This window comes from Telmatherina bonti (assembly GCF_933228915.1).
Source record: "Telmatherina bonti genome assembly, chromosome: 18".
Lineage (NCBI taxonomy): Eukaryota > Metazoa > Chordata > Actinopteri > Atheriniformes > Telmatherinidae > Telmatherina > Telmatherina bonti.
Genome location: NC_136616.1, coordinates 25,650,779 through 25,671,326, shown reverse-complemented (window position 1 = coordinate 25,671,326; position 20,548 = coordinate 25,650,779). Strand labels below are relative to the sequence as shown.

The 20,548-nt window shown below is 37.5% G+C and overlaps 1 protein-coding gene across 2 annotated transcripts in view; it reads left to right on the top strand.

Moving 5' to 3' along the window:
• The window catches only part of pcxb (pyruvate carboxylase b), a 320,178-nt gene that overhangs the window by 144,817 nt on the left and 154,813 nt on the right, over positions 1–20,548 (top strand). For both annotated transcript variants that reach the window (XM_079257650.1, XM_079257649.1), the window contains one exon: positions 18,090–18,272. In XM_079257650.1, the coding sequence (XP_079113776.1) occupies positions 18,090–18,272 (183 nt within the window). The remainder of the gene's footprint in view (positions 1–18,089; positions 18,273–20,548) is intronic.

Below are 20,548 nucleotides of genomic sequence, written 5' to 3'. Positions count from 1 at the left end.
CATACCTAATATTCTGACCAGTGCCATTCATGTGATGCAAAACACCAGACAAAGATGAAACAAGTAGTTTAGAGAAGTGAATGAAGGTGAGGATTAAAGAGGGCGCCAAAGCCTATAAGTGTTTGGGGTGTTGTGGTGCGATAGATGGAGTGATTTGGCTGCACTAATCAAAGATAAAAGATGTTCTTGAGCTTTTTGGATGAGCCAGGAGAGACGATAATAACGAGATAAGGATGATGGAGGATCGATTGAGGTTTCTGATGGGAAAGTACCACATCTAGAAAACACGGTACTTAAAAATGTAGACCACTTTCATATTTTCGAAAAAATGTCATCTCTCAAATGTCGCTTGTTTGCTTTAAAGCTGAGAGGAGCCCTGCTCCACCTCCTGGGAGGCCCAGTGGAGCATAATCATGTATTTTTATAATTGATTATAAAATAAGTGTCATTTTAATCTAAAACAATATTTTACCAACAAAAGTACCCTGGTAAACGCTGTGAAACACATTATTTAAATCAAAGATATTAAATGAAATTGATTAAATAACTTGCTCCTTTGCAAATGAAAATGTGTAAATCGTATTTGTTGGTTATTACTGCTGAGGGCCGTAAGGTGAGATGGCAGTTTCATCCCATTAAATGACATTATTGATCTCTATTTAACTGGCTGATAATATTTCAGTCAGCCATGTGACATGGTGGAAATCTGAGGATGGCCTGACTGCCTGTGGACACTGTGGACACCTGTGCACACTGTGTAGATTTGTACAATGCCTACAGGCTTTCAGTATGTACTGTAATGATATTTGTACTATTTGGCACATTTAGCTGAGAGCATGTTTGAGTTTTTAAAAACAGACAAGTGAGTTAAAAGAAAAAAAAAGACACCTGAATATATCTGATTCTGGCTCTGTTTAGACAGGTAAGACATGGCAAGCTGTCTGAACCACATAGATGCAGACATCTGGAACAAAAATGTCTGTGCAGGTTTGTCCTGTGAGGAGGATTTGTTTTTATCTATCCAGCCATATCTAGACATTTTGGTAGCAGTTATATCTCCTCCTGAATCAACCTGTGTGACATGGCCAGAGGTCCATTCAAATCTGGACAGCTTGTATATCAGATTTAGGTGCTCTTGTGTGTCCACCCAACCTATTTCCAAAGCCCCCAAACAGCTTGTAGTACTGTCACAGACATCTGGTTGCTTCTGACTCTAATGGCTGCACTGATGTTTAATACTGCATGAGATATGAGTGTGTGGGCGAGCGGTGGGTGTCTGCATCCTAGTATTTAAAATTTCACTCTTTTGTTCAATGTATAAGGTCATACATTGAACATTTTTGGTGTAAGATGCATTTTCTGATGGCTCCTTTTCAGTTTGAGCACTGTCAGCTGTTTTTTCTTTTAAAATATGTTATGGAGGAGGGTTAAGTATAGAGTTGATACAGGGGAATGTGGATGAGGGAGGATGATTAAAGGAAAGAACATAAAGGGTTAAACAAGGAAAATATGATACAAGCAAAAGTAGTGGCAAAAGAAATATTTTAATGATTAGACATTAGAGGGAATGTATAGGAGACCAGGACAAATGGACCAGTGGAGCAGAAGGAAAATGTAGGAAAAGAGTGGAAGCGTGTTCACACTGAGGGTGAAAAGGCAAAATGAAAGATAATCAACAGAAAATGTGGTGATAAAAGTGTGGAAAAGCCAAAAAGCAGAAGAGATCCTCCGCTGCTCATGGGGACAATCATACCTCCTCCTTGAGTGCACAGAAGTCAGAGGACCTAATGTAGTCAAGCCTTTTGATGAAAGCAAACTAAAAATGAGGGCTTCTGATTTGAATATGTGACGTCAAAGTTTGTGCCTGGCTGCAAAAACTGTTTCATTATGAAGGAGATGCACCTGCCAGTTTGTTTTGAGCCCTGATGTGGAACTTCACTGCCGCTGTTCCGAAGTGCTAAAAAGACAAATATAGAATAAAAAGAAAAACACTGAGCAAAGAAGAAAGGAGTCTAAATCATTAAAAAAAAAAAAAGATGAAATGAAGCCAGGGATGCCCTACAGAGGCAGTGAGAGACGGTGAGAAAGTGAGACACATGATAGTTTTTGAGATTGGAAAGAAAATGGAGCCAATATAGAGACAGGAAATGAAGGTGAAATTGAAAGGATTGGAGGTGGAAATTGAAATAAAAGAAGAGGGGTGGAGTGGTTATATTATGGATTCAGGTACTTGCGTGACAGCTGTGCATTGCCAGGCAGGATTTGGACAAGTGTGTGTCATATACAGCCACAGGCAAAAGTCCAAAACACCTGCACAGTTGCAAAGTCATGAGCCCTGTCCACAGGTGGCAGAGACATGCTCATGGGTTATGTATCACAAATGGGACAGCTCTGACTGAATTACAGAAGACAAGTGTTAATAGGCAAGTGTGAGCAGGATCACAGGAAGGATTTGTCAAGTGGCTGCTGCTTTGATAACGGTATGTCCTCAGGCATGTTCATATGGTCAAGAAACACCTGACAACTGCTAATGTAATGGTGTTTTTGCCTGGTCACGAGCCAGAATAGGTCCAAGTTTTATCACCATGTTCAAATTGTCAATAATCCACAAGGAGTTTCATGAATGATTTAAAAGAAGTAGCTGTGTAGCTGGAGTGTAAAGAGGTCCCAGTAATGATCCACTGGTGTTATTGGTGTTGAAAGCACCAGTTCAAGTCTTCCTTTGCTACTAACCAAAGGCTAAGTGACCTTGTGATCACTTGAATAATCTAGTAGGAAAAGACAAATGCACAAAAGGAGAGACTCGGCTTGCTGAGGGAAAACATTTTCTGGCATGGATGTATAAATTACATACAAAATATGTCTTTGTTTTTTATTGTAAACTTCACTTAACAATGCAAACCTCAGGCAAAAACAATAATTTGGCAAAAGCTTGTTGTGGAAACTGGGTTAGAAAAAAACGAAAAGGAACACAGAGCAGCACAAATTACCCACTAACACAATCAGAAGCATGGGAGTGATGATGAACGATGAACACAGTGTGACAGTGAACATACATGAAACCAGAGATGAATACAGATAATCCGTTTGCACAGGATGAATCTTATTTCTTTTTCTTTTTTTCTTTTTTTTTTTTTTGCTTCTGACTTCTAAAGAAACACTGTTCTTCCATCTTCAAGCTGCCTTTGTCCTCATGTTCTGAGCTAAATGCTGATATGAATGTATTAGGAATGCATGTATTGTTTAGACACAGTTTACAGTGCAGTGATTTTTGACAACTCCTTAGTGTGTGGGAAGCTGCTACAAAGTGTCTTACACAAGCTACTCTGAAATTCTTCTTGATTAAGTTGAAATGAATAGATGGTGGTTGATTCATGCTTTGCGTAGATGTTTACATAGAGAGGGTAGCCATCAAGGTTTTCCTTTCACACATGGAATCAAGTTCATACTGAATTGGTTGTGAAAACATCGGTTTTCTTGGTCAGGAAATGAAAAAGGTAAGTGTTTCAAGACATCAGCCTGTTACCAAGATGAGCTTGTTATGTTATATATTAAATGATATTAATGGATTTATACAGAAATGTAGATTAATTTTCTGATATTCAAACTATTAATAGAACCCTATGAAATCCAGTCAATTTATTTTCCTGATTTCACCCCCATGTATTATGTGATATAATTTATTCAAGGTAATGTGTTTAATAATGTAGTGGGTGTAAACATTTTGAAAGTTCAAAAGGAAATTATCTTTTATTTTCTATTTAAGATATTTTGTCCGTCTCTGTCTTTAATTGGACAATAGCTTGTTTGGAAAGAGGGTCACTGAATTAGAGGGTGACCTGCAGCAAAAAGCCCTGGGCCAGCTGCATATTGGAGCTACAGCCTATGTTTGAGCTCGCTGCTAAACCAATCACAAATGTGTTATCCTTTTTAAAAAGAAAAAAAAACATGGCAGTATATGATATTGATAGTTTTGTCTACATTTTTCTCCAAATATTCTCCTGAACAGGTGTAGCTCAAACCACACAGAATGAGTTTGATGGAAGCAGCTTTCATTTTTTGCCAATGTTTGTTTTTCAGCAAAACTCTTCATGAGAATCTGAATTCTGCTGAGATTAAAGCCATCAGTAAAAACTAGGGGTGGGGAAAATCGAATCAAACATCAATATTGGGATTTTTTTGCTTCAAATTTTAAAATCTATATTTTTGTTCAAAATTTTTGTTTTTTCAAATCAAATCAAAATAATCCATAATAAAAATTTGTCATTTTATGGTTTTTATTGATCTTTTTACTTGTCTTCTTGGGCATTATAGCAGCAGAATGATGGTCTGGCTACTGAGTTGTTTTTTCCTAACTGAAATCAAAAGAAATGATGAGCAAAAAAGTTTTGTACATTTTTATTTTGTTTTTAGTCCACAAAAATCAGCAATATCAAGGAATCCGGGAATCAAATTTAAATCGAATTGACACCCAAAAAATCGGAATCGAATGAAATCTGGACGAAAGCATATCGTCACAGCCCTAGTAAAAATGTATTAAATTCTCATCAAACTTTTCATTTCTCCGAAGAACCGTAAAAAACTCAAACTCATGGAATTAACAGATCTCACATGGATAAGACCAGATTCCCTGGCTTGGTCACAAACTGAATGATTAGGTATTGTATGTTACATGGTACTATTGGATCCACTTTTTGTGTAATTCCATGCTTTCTTACATGTTACATGTTTTTTAATTTTCATCTAAAGTGGGCAACAACATGACATCTGTCTTGCATAGTTGAGGAAATGTGTTGTCTCAGGCACATGTGAATGCTACACCACACAGATTTAAATGTTTGCATTAAAGCTGCATGACTGAGACCTATGTTGTAATCAGCCGAGACATCATGACACTGCTATAAGTGTCATAAATGATTAAAGCATGGACATGGTAGCGCAGTACGTTTGGTGTTGATAAATTTACATGTTTTGGCATGAAAGGAAAAACTAGACTTTTGGATGACAGGACAACTTTGGTAAGGTCATACTAGTTGGCAAGTTCAACAGCTTGTTTCTTATTTGATGTTTAAATGATTTAGATGATTTTATCGGCATCTCTGTCACCAGAAGTGACACGTTGAGACATAATAGTTTAAGAAGTGCACAAAGGTGGTGTATTTGTTTTTCTGTCTGGTTAACTCTAATAATCTGCTAATACACTTGTAAAAAGGAACTGCAATAAACTTGTTTCCCATACCACCATATTACATAATTCATATTATATCATATACCATATTGAATTTCCCTTTGCGAATTAAAGTATTTTTCTTTTTTTTTTTTTCCATATTAAGGGGGTGGCCCCCCCTTCCAGTGGTAACCCCCCACTTTCAGTGGTAAACCCCCCCCCCCCCCCCCCCCCCCCCCCCCCCCCTCCATCCCCCAGTGGATTAAGTAAATCACAGTTAATATTTTCTGTTTCTTCAGATCACAAAGGAAGTTATAAGATCATTTTTCCTCTAACAATTTTGTCTTTTATGAAAAAAAAATCTAAACAACCTGTTTTTCTTAATTACATGACAGAATGCCTTCTCTGTCTTTCCATGTTCTGTAACAGAATCGCATCATTTTAGTCATTTCCGATATATTATGGATTAAAATCACTCCAATGTTCTTTATATGCTCTATTAATGTCAGCACGTATCTGAACTTTTTCGAGCATCTCCACTGTATTCACGTCATCAGGGCATTTTGAAAGCTAAATATTTTTCTGGGGTTTTTTTGGCACATTGTTTCAGTAATTTATGGAAAATGAGTTCATGATGAGGTTTGAAAACATGGCATGACTTCACAGCTGAGTGTAGCTGTGAAATGTTTAAATTACTTTGTCATTATCCCATCTCATATTCACACTGTAATGCTGTAATGGGTAGGTTACCTGCTTCAGCTACAGAGTTCATGAATGAATGATTCAGGGGTGATGATTTAAAAGCAGCCAAGGTTGCCATCTCCTCATTACTAAGCCAATATGTAAGTTAATGTACTCAACTGAGCCAAAACAGAGTAAACATGATGTGGGAAACTCAATTTTACTGCCAATTGTATGCATTTCAACACAAGGAAAGAGCTGCAAAAAAAACAAGGCTTTTGAAGCGAAGGTTGTGCTCGCCAAATAAAATAACATTCAAATACACTATACGTCTGCACATCTTCCCTCACATCTCTTCTTATATAAAACTTCTGTCCTCACTTAGATTTAAACACACAGCTAGATTTCAACCAATAACATGGAACAAATATACTCCTTTCTCTGTTACAGTGTGAGATTCTGTCTCTTTCCTATTATTACTCTTTACTTCTCTCATCCTCTCTTGCTCCATTTGCTCTTCTCCTCTAATTGCTGTACCACCAGTTGGAACTCAGGTTTTGCCATCACTCTTGGTATTTCTGCTTCATACATTGAGCTGGCAGACACTGCGCTGTCTTGCTATTATGTTACCATCAAGTGTATATGTCATGTTTCTCTCAACACAATTAAAAACAGACAAATATGAAGGAAAATAAAGCAAGTCGCAGCAGGAATAACTTTTGGTTGAAAGTCATGGACATGGTGAAAGGTTTGGAAGGCATATGCTGGGGGAGTGGATAAAAGTGAAGCTGATCTTAATGAAAAATGGTTCAGATAGTGTTTTTGGGAGCTCTGCACTGGACTACAAAAATGAACTGTGAAAATTTTTTTGACTTGAGGAAACAGGATTTTTATCCCAACTTGGTCTCATTTGCTTGTTAGTGGAAAGACTCATCAAGGTTACAAAGCTTTTCTGATCCTTGCATGATATTGTTTTTCAATTTAAACCCATTATGGCTAAAAACTTTCTCGAAAGAAGCCTTTTAAATTCTGAGATTTTAGATTTAAAAATGTTCATTTAAACAGATCACTCAGCAGTCTTTAAAAAAGGCAAAAAAAAAACATCTTGAGCTTTTATTGACTTTGAGCTGATGTTTATTCATTTTTAAGGATGATCATTCTGTTTTTGTGTGTCCTGAAGCTGCACAGTAAAAGGCTGTAAATGGCCTAAGTACTTGGTGTTTCTTTTTAATAATAGAAAAATTGATAGAAATACTAAATATATTTTGCTAAAGAAATGCAAATAAACCAAATGAATAGCAGTATATTAAAAAAAAGACCACTGATTCTTAATGTGAAGTAATATAAACACAAAATTATTGGTACCCTTCACTGATATTTGGGTACAGAACCTGCATCAACTCTTCCACTTCCTTTTTGTGCAAGTTTTTTCAGCTCTTTCTGGAGTCCATATTTTTATTCTGTGACCTACGTTTTCTAAATGGTTTTAGGTCATAGGTTTAGGTCTCTTGTGTAGTTTTGAAAAATCCATATTTTTCTTTAGATGTTCTTTGTGATGTTTGATTGATTCAGGTCATTGTCCTGCTGAAATACTTGAGACCTTTGTCTCAAAACCATATTTTCTGACTCAGACTAAGACAGTCCATGCTAAAGTACCTCCGTAAACTTGGGATTTTTATCGGTCTTTTGGTACATTCATTGCCTCCAGCACCTGAGACATTAAATAAGAGCCCCAAAGTAGGCTTTACAGTGGACACTTAAGGTGAGATGTTGGTCAAACAAAAGACCAGGCCACCCTGAAGCTCTTTCAGTGATGTTTCAGGAGTTATTGTTTTTATAGTCTGTTTTTTCTGAGGTTGTCACAACTTAAATGGAATCAATAATTCCCTTGAACAAGAAAATGTTGGATATAACAATTGTTATGGGATTCTTTTTTCACAAGCATGCACACATATATATCTCCCTGATGCTTTATATAGTTTCTGATTGCAAGCTATGAAAGACTTAGACAGCTTGTCAAACTTTGATCTAATGCAATGTGTTGATTTCTGCTGCTTCCTTTTTGTTTACCTTATATCTGAAAATATAAATACTACACTTGTCTATGGAAGCATGTTTAATATGTGAAAGCTGTGCAATTTGTTGAAGCAATGTCATCTCATGAAAATGTTCAGTAGTTGATTCAGACTACTTAGAGTAAACCAAGTTTCAGATGAACATGTCTAGAGTTAAAGCTGCCTTCAAAGATTTGCTTGAGCTGTATGACTATAAACAGGCAATGTTTGCAGCAAAGTTTCATGACTGTAAATATTAAACAATACATCATCAGAAGGTATAGCTGAGAATAAAAGGCTGAGTTACACCAAGTCTTCAAACTCAAAGAATCTGTCTAGTTAGTGGTTTTGTCAGTTATAAGTTAGATGTAATATTTTCTATTCTAATAAAAAATAAAAACTCTAGGCTCAGTTGGACCTTTAGAAGGACTGAAAAAAAGCCTCCTGTAGGAAATAGATCTTATTGTTCATTAAACATGTACTTTGGTGTGCACATTTTATAAAAATCCGATGGCATCTGCGTGCATGAAAACTAATTGGAATTTAAAAAACAAAGATGTAAAATGAAAATTTCTCCTGTTTCAGGCCATTGAGGCCAAATGATAGGGTCCCAAGATGTCTGCAGACGTCCTATTGATGAGCAGTTAGGGCTAAACAGTTTAACAAAACTCGACAAGTTGCAATTTCTCCAAACACATGTTCATTTTCTCTTGACAGTGAAATAATTTTCATGTGTTTTTTGTTGAAGAATAGGTGCTCTGAAATCCCTCCATTGTGTTGTGATTCATTGTGTTGTAAGATGTTTTACTGGTAACATAGCAGCCCTGCAGAACCATGTCAAACCAAAACTTCTGTTGTAGGTAAGAAAAGTAGAAGTCAGAGTAAGAAATGCACCATTGACCTTCACTTCAGAGGGTCTGCAGTGTTTTTGTGATATACTGAAAGCACTCAGAAGTGGATGGTTGTTCCAGATTGTTAGCTGGCAAAGAAAAAAAAACTGGTAGACTTGCAGTAGACCTATAGTGTAAGAAATAAAAGATTTTATGTGAACCACAGGGAGGAAAAACTGGAAATTGACCATTGTAACGTTAATGCTGTGTGAAAATATAATACAGATGCTACTTTGGTAACAAGCTGGTAGTCTTGATGGTAAGCTTGTACAAACACGTTTGTATGCATTCACTGATTAACCATCCCCAGGAAAACAAGGCGAATGAAGCTGGATTACAGTCTACAGGGAGTGGGGCAGCTGTGTGAAGGATAGCAGGAGACTGGATCAGTACACGTGTGTCAAACCATTCCAGTACTTTGCGTCTGTGGTTCTGTAGGGTCCATAAAGAAAATGAAGCAAGGCAGAAGCTGATGTTGTAAAAGCGAGAGATAATAAGTGTGATATTATTCTTTGACAGTGGGCTAAAAGAAGCCATCACTTTGACTTCAATTATTAATATGATACTCAGCTCTGTCTGCCCATCATCTCTTTCTCTTCTGCTTTTATCTGTCTATAACATCTTTAGTGGGGGGGCCTGGATTTGAGTGTGCCGTAATTGTGATAAAAGTATTGTCTGGACGCTGTGGGATGCTGCAGTAAACAGCCACTGTTGTGGATCTGAGTCCCAAACACACCATGCACATATACAGGAATCCTTTAAAAGCACAGCATGAAAGCCCAGTCCCTCGTTAGCATACACATGACAAAAGTTAAAATGCAAATACAACCGGGATGCCTTGATGAGCAAAAAGTGAGTAAAATAATTAATACATATTAAAAAATTATAAGTGCAAATTATAGGTAAGATATCTGGAGAGATGAGACATTTTGGGAGCTAACTGGAATAAAATTGGGAAGATTTGTCTTTTTTGTATTAAAGATTTTTAAAATTGGTTTAATCCTTCAATGACTAAGAAGTGGAAATTTGAGATGTTTTAACAAACCTAAGAATAGCCTGTTTACCAGTTTGTCCCATAGTATTGTGGTTCTCAGTTCAACTACATTTCCGATCCGTGTGTTTGCTCAGTAAAGTCTGACAGCCAAGCATCTGTCTTACTTTATGTTCGATTGGTCTCTGGCAGAAGCAGAACTGGGATATTTGAAAAATTCAATTTGCAAGCAGTATTGAGTCTTATTTCAGGGGATCTTGACAGTATATTTTGCTTTGGTGCTTTGGTTTCTGTCTTTGCAGCTTATGTAGCGGAATAGCCTCTACAAATTATGAATTTATTAATTACCTCGGAGCACCACTCATCACCTTTAATTAACTTAAAATTCAGGCGGATGAGACACCTGAAATAAACTCAATTCAATAAACAGTCTCACTTCAAAGGAGTAAATCCTAAGAACGAATGAACCAGAAATCGTGCATTCAGAAATTATGACAATAACGGATGAATTGATTATACATATTTATTTACAATGATGGTAAACATACAGCAGTGAAAATGAGCAATGATGGAGAGGTTATTGGTGAGATGGTCAAGTGAATTTGTTTACAGGGATTTTCATTTATGACTAATAATGAGAGGTAAAAATGAATTGAATGAAATGGGGCAGAAAGAAACTGGTTGGAATTAAGCAAATAAATCGGGATGATTATCTTACTTAAATCTTTGACAAGAACGTGTTCAATAATTCTAAATTTGGATAAGAATTCGAATTTAATTATTTAATTAGAATTGGATGTACTGGTTTGGGACATCACAAATGTCAGAGCGCTATCAGATCCTACTTTGAACGCTGAATCCGGAGTGTGGGTCGAAGCGGGTGGTTGGTCCTCTATTCGGCGCGTTTCCGGGGGAATTGGATCCCTGGAGCGTCAGAAGAGATGTAGGTCTACGCAGCTACTCTGGCCTTCTGGATCCGTTCAGCGGAGTTCCAGAGCGGTGTGATGATGATCCAGATTGTCCCAAAAATAGATAGTTCCAGATTTTACGTGTAAAGACGTAATGGAAAAAGTTGGAGCTACGGTTCTAGTTAATTACTGATCTCGGGAAAAATACTGGTTACAAATAAACACTTGTTGTACTTTCTCCCGTTCGGAAGAACGGAGAGGTAGAAACTTATAATGAAATAAAAACAGAAAAGAAGACGAAAGGCTAAAGACAAAAGCTAAGGACAAGAAAGAAACTTAGAGGAGACAAAAAGCTTAAACGAAGACAAAAAGCTCAGGAGGAGAAAAAGCCTAGGAAGTTGGTCTGCCAGTCTAATTTTAACAGACCCGCCTTTCGAACTTCCAGCCAATCATGAGTTGCTTCTGTCAGAGGCTGACCAACCTTATCCAATCAGGTCAGCTCCAGTTCCTTCTCTCTGCATCTCATTAATGTGAACAGGATACTTTCAACTCCTTGCTTTGTCTGCCGCAATACACATCAAATCACATTCTTTCAGAGTTATGCAGATTCCTCGTTTGCTGGGGAAGGAAAGCATTTTATAGTATTACTTTCACACATGAAAAGATTGGCTACATGTATTTTTATTAAAGGTGGATTAATTAATTGTCATGACTCGTCCTCATTGGGTGATCCTAAAAAGAAACTCACATTTGATTCATTCACATTAGTAGCTTAAGAGAAGTCTGAAGCTTGGAAAACATAATCAACAATTATTTACCGCAGTGTTTGATTGTGTGTGTGTAATCAGTTCAAAGAATTAAATCACATATCAAGATAAAATAATGGAAAAGAAGAAATTCAACCAAAACAATTAACCACAGTCTTTTAGACTAAGTTAGATCAGTTCCTTTAATTGGGGAAAGAAGTTTGGATTTCTTCTGTCTCCTTCTCCGTCAGGGGAGGGGTTGTTCTGGCGCCATGGAGTCTCGTCTTTTGGCTTAGAAGTGTCATTTCTGACCAGAACCAGGGTTTGGTCAGATGCGACTCTCGGCATTTCCCCCGACCTGCGACCATAAATTGTTAGATGTGCTTTAATCCTTCGTGTTGACACAGCTGCATTCTGTAGGGAGTAAAGGTGTAAATCTCTGAGTGTCACCACGCCTCTTGGGTCAAATGGTCACTCTCTCTTCGTCCTGTGTGGACCAATCTTACTGCAGAGAAAGAAATACAACTATTGTTTAATCCAGTCGAATGTTTTTAATCCTGGGAGGCCAAGATCACTACACTTACAAAAATTGTACATTCTCGTGGAAGTTTGCAATGTAGAAATAGATTCGCCAGACCTTGTGTGGCAGATGGTTGGATGTGATTATGTCATGTCATTATGCATAAGCAAAAATATTCATTTGTAACACTCCCTTTTAAAAAGCTCAAAATTTCCACCCTGGTTTTGTCCTCTGTTTATATTTAAACATGTTGGCTGATGTTGAGCACTAGTATCATATCACTGCCATCAGAAAACCCCTCCTTGGATTTTAGGTTGACAGGAACAGCTGATAAGAAATTGGAGCGATTAAATGTTGAACAGTCTCATAAGAAATCCTGGGCTATTACAGGTTTTTAAAAATGAAAACATGAACTTTTATCCCAATATTGATAAACTGATTAACTTCTTTATGACCCTCTTTTTTCAAGTCAATAGTTTTTCTCCTTTTCTTTAATGCCATGGAATTTTTCTTTTAGACAGACACAACTGTATATTTAATCATTTCTAAAATGCTGTAAATCAGTTTAAAATATGAAATTATGAAATACTTTGACTTGCACTTTAACTGAAAAATAAGTGTTAGTATTTTCTTAAGTTGCGAGTGTTGCATCTCATTATGATACAGTTGTGCATATTGGAATAATCCTGAATCGTCAACAAAAACGTGAACCGTTTCTGAAACTCCAAAAGAGGTGTATACGTGTTAAATTTTCCAAAATTGTGCTGCAGAGGTCATAATCTAACATGGATCCAACCGCCAACCTTACAAGTTTGAAGGAGACCACTTTCATCTTGTGGTGTTGTCATGGAAGGACCGGGTAATTCAGTCCAAAAGAAATGTAGCTAGTATATACAGAACTTTAATATAGTGTCTTGACGTTGTGGTTTTATCACAAGCGGCCCCAAATACAAAAGTTTAAAGCTGTCTTGTCACTCTATTTGTGAAGACTTGAATGCCAACAAAAAAGCCAGGATGACAAGGAGGAGAATCCCTTTGAGCTATGTACTGATCCTTTCTCCTTCCCTTTCAACCATTCAAGTTCCAGATAATAGTGTTCGCCAAGTGCTTCTCTGATCCAGTATTTTTTTCCATTAACACCCCACTGTGTGGTTGGTCAACATGCATGAAGGCCAAATATGGACTGAGCCAAGAAGCGGCATCAGTTTCAGTGTAAACAATGTTTAGCTATTCTTCCCCCTCGGGGCTGTAGCTGTTTATGAAATAACGATGGGCAACGAGACCCCATCCCAAAGAAACTGCTGTCAGCCAATCAATCACGTTACCACTGCAGTCAGCAGCTGCATCGGTCCTTGCGTAGATACTCAGACTGTAGCCTTAAGGGTTGAAGGACAGTTGGAATATCTAGATCACTCGCCAAGAAAAGCATAGTAGAAAAGTAAACCATGGAGGTTTTCCCAGGAGTAAATGAAAAAGAAAGTTTGTAACTATCTGTAAGAGCAGTGTCCTCCACAGCCTCATTCTCAATGCTCATATTAAAATACAGTCTAATGAAAACTTTTTTGTCTTCAGTCTTGTGAGCCCAGCTGCTTAAGCTCAGCTTAGTAATCATGAGAAACTGTTTTTTTTATAATAGTGCTTTTGTTTGTATCATGATCTACATTGATTAAACAGTTAAATATTATAGATTCTCTTGAATCCATAATGTGTGCCTTCACCTTACATTCCTGGAGGGACTTACACATTGCAATAGTTTCAGTACTCAAGCGAGCTTGCATGGATCCTGTGCTTTATTTACGTCATGCTCTGAGATTCAGTCCTCAGCCATTAACCTTAAAAACAAGAACTATATGTTGTCAATGTTTGCAACTACCAGCTTGGTTGCGACGGCTGACTTTTAGTGTCCCAAAAAAATGTAGATTTTCGCTCTGCCTTTGGAGGTTACAGTCAACATCTTGATGATGGGATTTCTTTTTCCAGACTGCTTGCTGGCCATAAGCGACTGGCTAAGTAGTTGACATCAAATGAGATGACTGGAAGCTGTGGAAGAGTTCTTGGCGGCATACCGGGCACTTTGTTCTTGTCAAGCAGCAAATGAACAACAAACTTTCTTGCTGTCTAAATACGACTGGTGAAATACCGTAGTTGTATTTGTCATATTTAACCTTTACTGTAGTGTAAATTCAAGACATAGTGATGACAATTTAAAAAAATAATACAGACTTTTATTTTCTTCGTGGTGTCAGTAAAAAGTCATAAATAGCAATGAGTTCTGACAGTAAGTGTAGCGTTAACTCCGAAATATGACAGAGAAGCAGCCCTAAGTTTTACATTGCATTTTATATATATATATGTGTGTATGTAATATAAATAAACCTTTGACATAAAGAGGACATGCTTTTTTGAGGCACTTTCCACAGCTGAAGGCTGCGAATGAATGGCATGAAATGTTTATAATCCTATAACAATTTGTAAGATTTTAATTACTTACCTGTAAAGTGTGATGGTTGATTGACTCGGTAATTGGAAATCCTTTGATAAGTTAAATCGGGAAGCAATTTGTCCATTACTTGGCAGTTTTAGGGGTTTACAAACCAGGATTTTGTAAAATCATACCATCTTTGAACACCAACAAACACGTTTTTTTCTAAAATATGCCTGACCAGACTGCATAATGCTGAGCTGGTTTGGAAAGTGGGGAAGTGTGCTAGGCCATCCTTGATGAGAAACAGCAAATTAGGTCACTCAATAATGGCAGCCTGCTTTGTGCCACCTAACATGATGGCGTAAAAAACAATGTGACGTCCCTAAATATGGTTTATATTGGGGCTGCGTTATCAAGAAAACATGCAACATGTGAGAACAGTGAACGTTGCATTGTGATGTGTTTTGCATTAAATAAAATGTCCTACCCCTGTATGTTTTCTCATATGGAGATCCACTCGCTAAACTTTCATACACAGATGTCTGCTGAAGTTCATAGCTTGTGTTATGATGGAGCATTGTTTTAGCTAATACCAGGTTTTAGTCACTTGCCATTTTAATAAAAAATAATTTGGTGAGCAACACAAACTGATCATGTACAGTGGTGTCATTCAACCAAACGACTAAATATAATCTAGAAAAATAACAGATTTTGCAAAAGTTTGAAGCTATTTTGTGATCAACTTTTGATCCATCATAAGAACATCTGTGTTGTATGTTCCATTGTGAATTGCCCGTGGTTTCCATCAGATGACTCATGGTTACATAAATGCACTGATGTTGAACTAATATGAAAAACAGAATAACTTTAAGATCGCTACATAAGTTGCTTACATCAGTAACTATGGGCCAGTGTCTAATGCAGTCAGACCAGGTATCTATGGCACAATCCATGTTGGCAGTTACAAGGTAATTCGGACTCGCAGTAATGATAATGCAACACATAAAAGGGCTACTTGATTCATCTTTGTGGTGATTCTGTAGGTGGAAGCAGAGGTTCAAATACCCCCTGATGCCAGACACAAATATTCAATACGTTTTGCAGAGGACCTGGTTCTAGTTTGTTGTATTTCTTGTAACTTAGTTCCAAATAACCAACCATGTTGTTGTTCTTATCCACGAGTTCTTCTGCATCCACTTTCTCCTCACTCCTCTCGTTACCTTCCACCATTAAGACGATCACTCCATGTGCTCTATTGCCACTGTCATGGCAACGGTTTCTGCATGGCAGTAAGAATGAATTTATTTGGCCGTTGACGGACTCTGAGCATGTTTAGTGTGCACAGCAGCATTTGAGATGTCATGTCACTTCCCTAAAATATTCTGACAAGGGTTTTTATCACAGATTAGGAAGTTGTTGCAAGATGTATATTGTAAAGGCTAATATGCAAATGATGGTCAATTTTTACATACATTTTCGTAGCCCTGCTGTGTATATAAATCCAAACTAAAAATTACATTTGGTTTTTCACAACTTCCATTTTCTGTTTATTTTAGCTTAACTCTACCATGAGTAATGTCGCCCCTCCCTCCCTTTTTTTTTTTTCAAATAGAGGAAATTAAATAGTTTCATTGAATATAATCAATTCTAAAGGTGAATGAAGCCTTTCTAGATAAAATTAGGAAAAAAGATAAAAGGCAAAGTGATGAAGAAAAATTTCTCACTGTGAATGTTGGCAGTTGGGCTCATCTACATTGTCTCAAAATATTACTCATGTATCATCAGCGTGGCACAACATTGTTATAATTACAATTCCTATTCATCTTTTGCTTCCAGCCCTCGAGGGGCTCCATATGGTGTGGTGTTGGACAGTCCTCGCTTTCCTCTTCACATTTCCTCCCCTCCCTCTCTGCTCTCTTGCCAAGTGGTTTGGAACAGTTAAGATTTTCTATTTCTCACTAATCTCGTGCTTGTTTTCTTCATGCTCTTCTCCTGTATTTGCCAGCCATTGTCTCCACATTTTAAATTCATCTGAAATATGATGGTGGCATTCTTGCAGCATCCACGTTAAAATCCACTAACAAGGAATTAGTGGTGTCTGAATAGTGCTGACATGGAAGGACGGGACGGTCGGATAGCAATTAGAAATGTCCTACACTGCATTTTTTCCCTTAGAAAGTCAGATGCAGTCTGTTACATTGTTTGAACTTTTGGATCATTTTGACTGTAAATGCATTTAACTGGATTTCATCTTGGCACATTTGCATGTCTTTTTCATATGCACCATCAAGTTTTTGCCCACCAGCCATGCTTTTTCAGTCTCTGTAAAAATGCCGGTCTACAGTGCTGTTTTAACAGTTTGGCCATATTTAAGGACAAATCAAAGCTTTCTTGACTCATTAGCCAAGCAGATAAATTAACTGGTGAAATCCAAACTAAATTATCTGCATGTCTTTTCCAGTTAAAAGGAAACCATATCAAAGGAGATCCAATCATCCTCTGCACACATTCTTCCAGTTACCATCAGGTTGCCAGTATGAAGTTCCTCTAGCTTAGGAAAATATTTATCTTTACTCCTTTATTCCTACTTTATTCATATACTGTTATAAAGAATAAGAAATCCCTTCTCCCACTTCTATTAAGAACAAAGTCAGTGAAATTCCCCAGTATGCTGCTGTATCAAAGAAATTAGTTAGAATAGACTGTCAGACTAACACATAAACATTTTCTGCCAGTAATGTATTAGGAAAAATAATTATCTATGTAAAGAGGGAAATGGGAAACCTGCATCCTCTGAGATTACTGGGCCTTACACAGCAAGACAATAATAACCTTAATGAAAACTCTAAATCGTATAACTTCAAACTATGCTGGAGAAGCTGTGATAAATTTAGGCCAGACTGCAAGCCCAATATTCTTGATTTACCATCGCTTTGTTTCCAGCTTAGTTGATGATGTACAATTACTCACACATGCATAGTACCCACATAAAAAGTGTCTTTAAAAATGTGTTTAGTGGTGTTTGCAGTCTATATAATGTGTAAAGCTTGTGACATACTCCACGAGAAACAAGAACTGAGTTCTTGTTCTCGAGGCTGCAAGAACAAGAAAAAACGTCTTTTTCGGCAGGTCCATACATCCTCCACGAGAAGCACGTCTGCAGTGGGGAGGGGTCACTGCGGGGGGCGATGTCTGCTTTTTATGTGCCGGTTGTTACCTCCGCCGAGGAGGTTGTTTTCCTCGGCATCTTTTTGCTTAAGATAACTTAAAAGGTTACGGACGGATTTTTATAAACATTTCAAGAGTTGTTGAAAATGTAAAAATGAAAAGCTAATTAAATTTTAGTGGTGATCTGGATCACCTTTTGGATCCAGGAATGTTTTAAAAGGATTCTTTAACATTGTGCTTGGTGGAGGTTTCCGCTCTCTGAGTGTTTTTCTAGTTTCATATTTAACGAGCAACTTCGTCCGCGGCAGGGCGGGTCGTGCACGCGGCTGGGTCCGAGTGTTTTAATGCCACATGTAAAAATGAAAGAAAAAAGTTCTGCCAGCCCGGTGTGTCAAGAACTGTCCTCAAACACGTCCGCGGGAACAAAATGTCATTTTCTTCTCGGAAAAAGTTCTCGCTTTTTGTGGAGGATGTAACAGGCTTAATGTAGAGACTCGGTGAGACAGGAATTAACAGATTTTTTTTTTGTGACCTGCCAGGTCTTCAGAAGCGGTGAAGGCATGGGCATTCGTCTGGACAGCGCCTCGGCCTTCCAGGGCGCTGTCATTTCACCCCACTACGACTCGCTGCTGGTGAAAGTCATTGCCAGCGGAAAGGACCTGCATACAGCTGCCTCCAAGATGAGCCGAGCCCTGGCTGAGTTCAGAGTGCGAGGGGTCAAGGTAGGAAATGCAGCTTCCTGTGCTTAATGAAGAGCTGTGTGCGTCTTTACCTGCAGTTGACGTTTGGATCTTGATTATCAGGACTTTATGAAGAAGTGTTGGAGCTGCGGCTCAGTTGGTCCAGTGGTTGTGTTCCTATCAGGAAAGTGGTGGTTTGATCTGATGCATCTGTGGGTGTAACGCTGACCTTCCAGTATGTGATTGTGCAAACTCATTTCCTACATATGTTAAATCCAAAATGTAAGAAGTTTCTGTGAGATTATGAAGCCAGCTATGTTGTGAAGTACTTTGAAGAACTTGGATAAGGTGAAGAGATACTATTAGTGTGAACCATTTAGTTTTTCTTATAATATAAATTTGTCAGACCATTGTAGTTGATAAGGAGTGATTCTTTAATGGGGTGGATGGATATTAAAGACTGTGAGATTAGCTTTTAACCTTCATAGCAGAAACAAGGCAAGCACTTAAAGTCAGTTTACATTGTATAAAGCAATTAAACTCTGAAGTACTGGATCATCTTTTAAGTACAAGTTGGCATGAAACGGTACTCAAGCTTTCTCTGATACTTACCGTAACACCCTTGCTCTCTCCCTGTTTGTTAAACTGCACTTTCTACAAAAGCCTCTGTGAAGACACAAAAAATGTGCATAAATTTATTGACATGAAGTGCAGCACACATTTCTGGCACATTCTTTTAAAGCCTTGATTTTAAAATTGTTAAAACATCGGATGTCAGTTCCCTAGTCCTCAAGGACAAAAATGGCTTCTTCCAGCCAACATAAAAACTTAAATTATTCATGCTTTTAAAAAAACAAAATAAAAATAAATAAAACTTTAATTACACCAGCCTTGTTCCAAATATGGGATTTAACCCATTAAGTGCTTGATGTCACTGATGTCACTTTCCTCTGACATTAAAGAGTGACCCATAGACGCCCCACATTTCTTTTATACCCAAAGTAACTTTTTTTTTCAATCTACGGATGTGCCAGAGGTTCAGTAAAATATTTACTTTGATGCTTAATAGTTTTCTTCATAGCACGAGTTGTTCAGGTGAAAAAAAGAGTTAAGTAAGGATTAACCAAGTTGTTACGTAAGGTTAAGTTGTTATGGTCGACTCTGCGTCCTGCATTATAACCATCTAATGCACTGATCCGAGTTCTGCAATCCGCTTGTGCTATGGTCCCACACAGTAAACATTTTATAACAAAAGTTTATTTTTTGCAACACTTGCTAAATATGCTGAAGAATAGGCACTATTTCGTGCTGGCCATAATGTAGTTTTTATGCTAAACAATCACTTTCTAGCTACAACACATTTCCTCTCATTCACCTGTCAAAACAGCTGATCTGAATCAGTTGATTAATGTGTTGCCACGGTGATGCCATGTAACGGAGGGACATTATGGTGATTTAACTCACCAAACTACATGTGACTATATATGAAAAAAATGCACTCCAGTTGTCAGTAAAAATATCACTGACCATAGTATAACTATTAATAAACTTGTGCTGATGTGAAGCATCGAAGTGTTACAGAAATGCAAAATCAAAGATCATGAATGGCAGATGCTCAGCTTGCTTAAGAATCATAACAAATACACTCAGAACAAAAAGATACAGACCAAAATACATAAGAGGTTTCATCTTTCCTCATTACTATTCTCTCCTTGCTCTGCTCCGAGTTTGAACTTGCGGGACCACTCCTGCATAGAGGTGGGGTTTACAGCCAAGGGGAGCAGACAGTCCTGCAGCCCTGGCAGGAAGCCAGACCAGCTTGGATTTCCATTTGCATAATGTTTATGTTACATGTTTGTTTCTTCATTACCTCGTCTCGGAATGTCAGATTTCGACATCTAATAAACAGGATGAAATAAAATGAACAACGATAATATGATTTATAAACCAAAGCTACATAGTGGGTTACAAAGCAGAAAAGGCCCCAGAAAAATAAATCAACTGGATTGATTGATTGAAATGTTGTGTGGATGTCATCATTTAAAAAAAAAAAAAAAAAAGAACAAGGATAAATAGCAAAGTAAAGTTTTTCTTGTATCTAATGTGCAAATCTTAAGATCTCATTGCAAAAGAAGAATAATATTAATTTCTATTATGGTCGAACTTCCTGGGTCATATCAAAAGGTCTGATACAGGAGATGAACATCAGCTCACTTTTTAGTATGACTTGAAAGCACCTTTTTCAGAGTTTTAAAACATTTTTTTCTTTTAATTATGCGGGGGTCTTAAACCCCATAAACCTATGATGTGGTCCACAG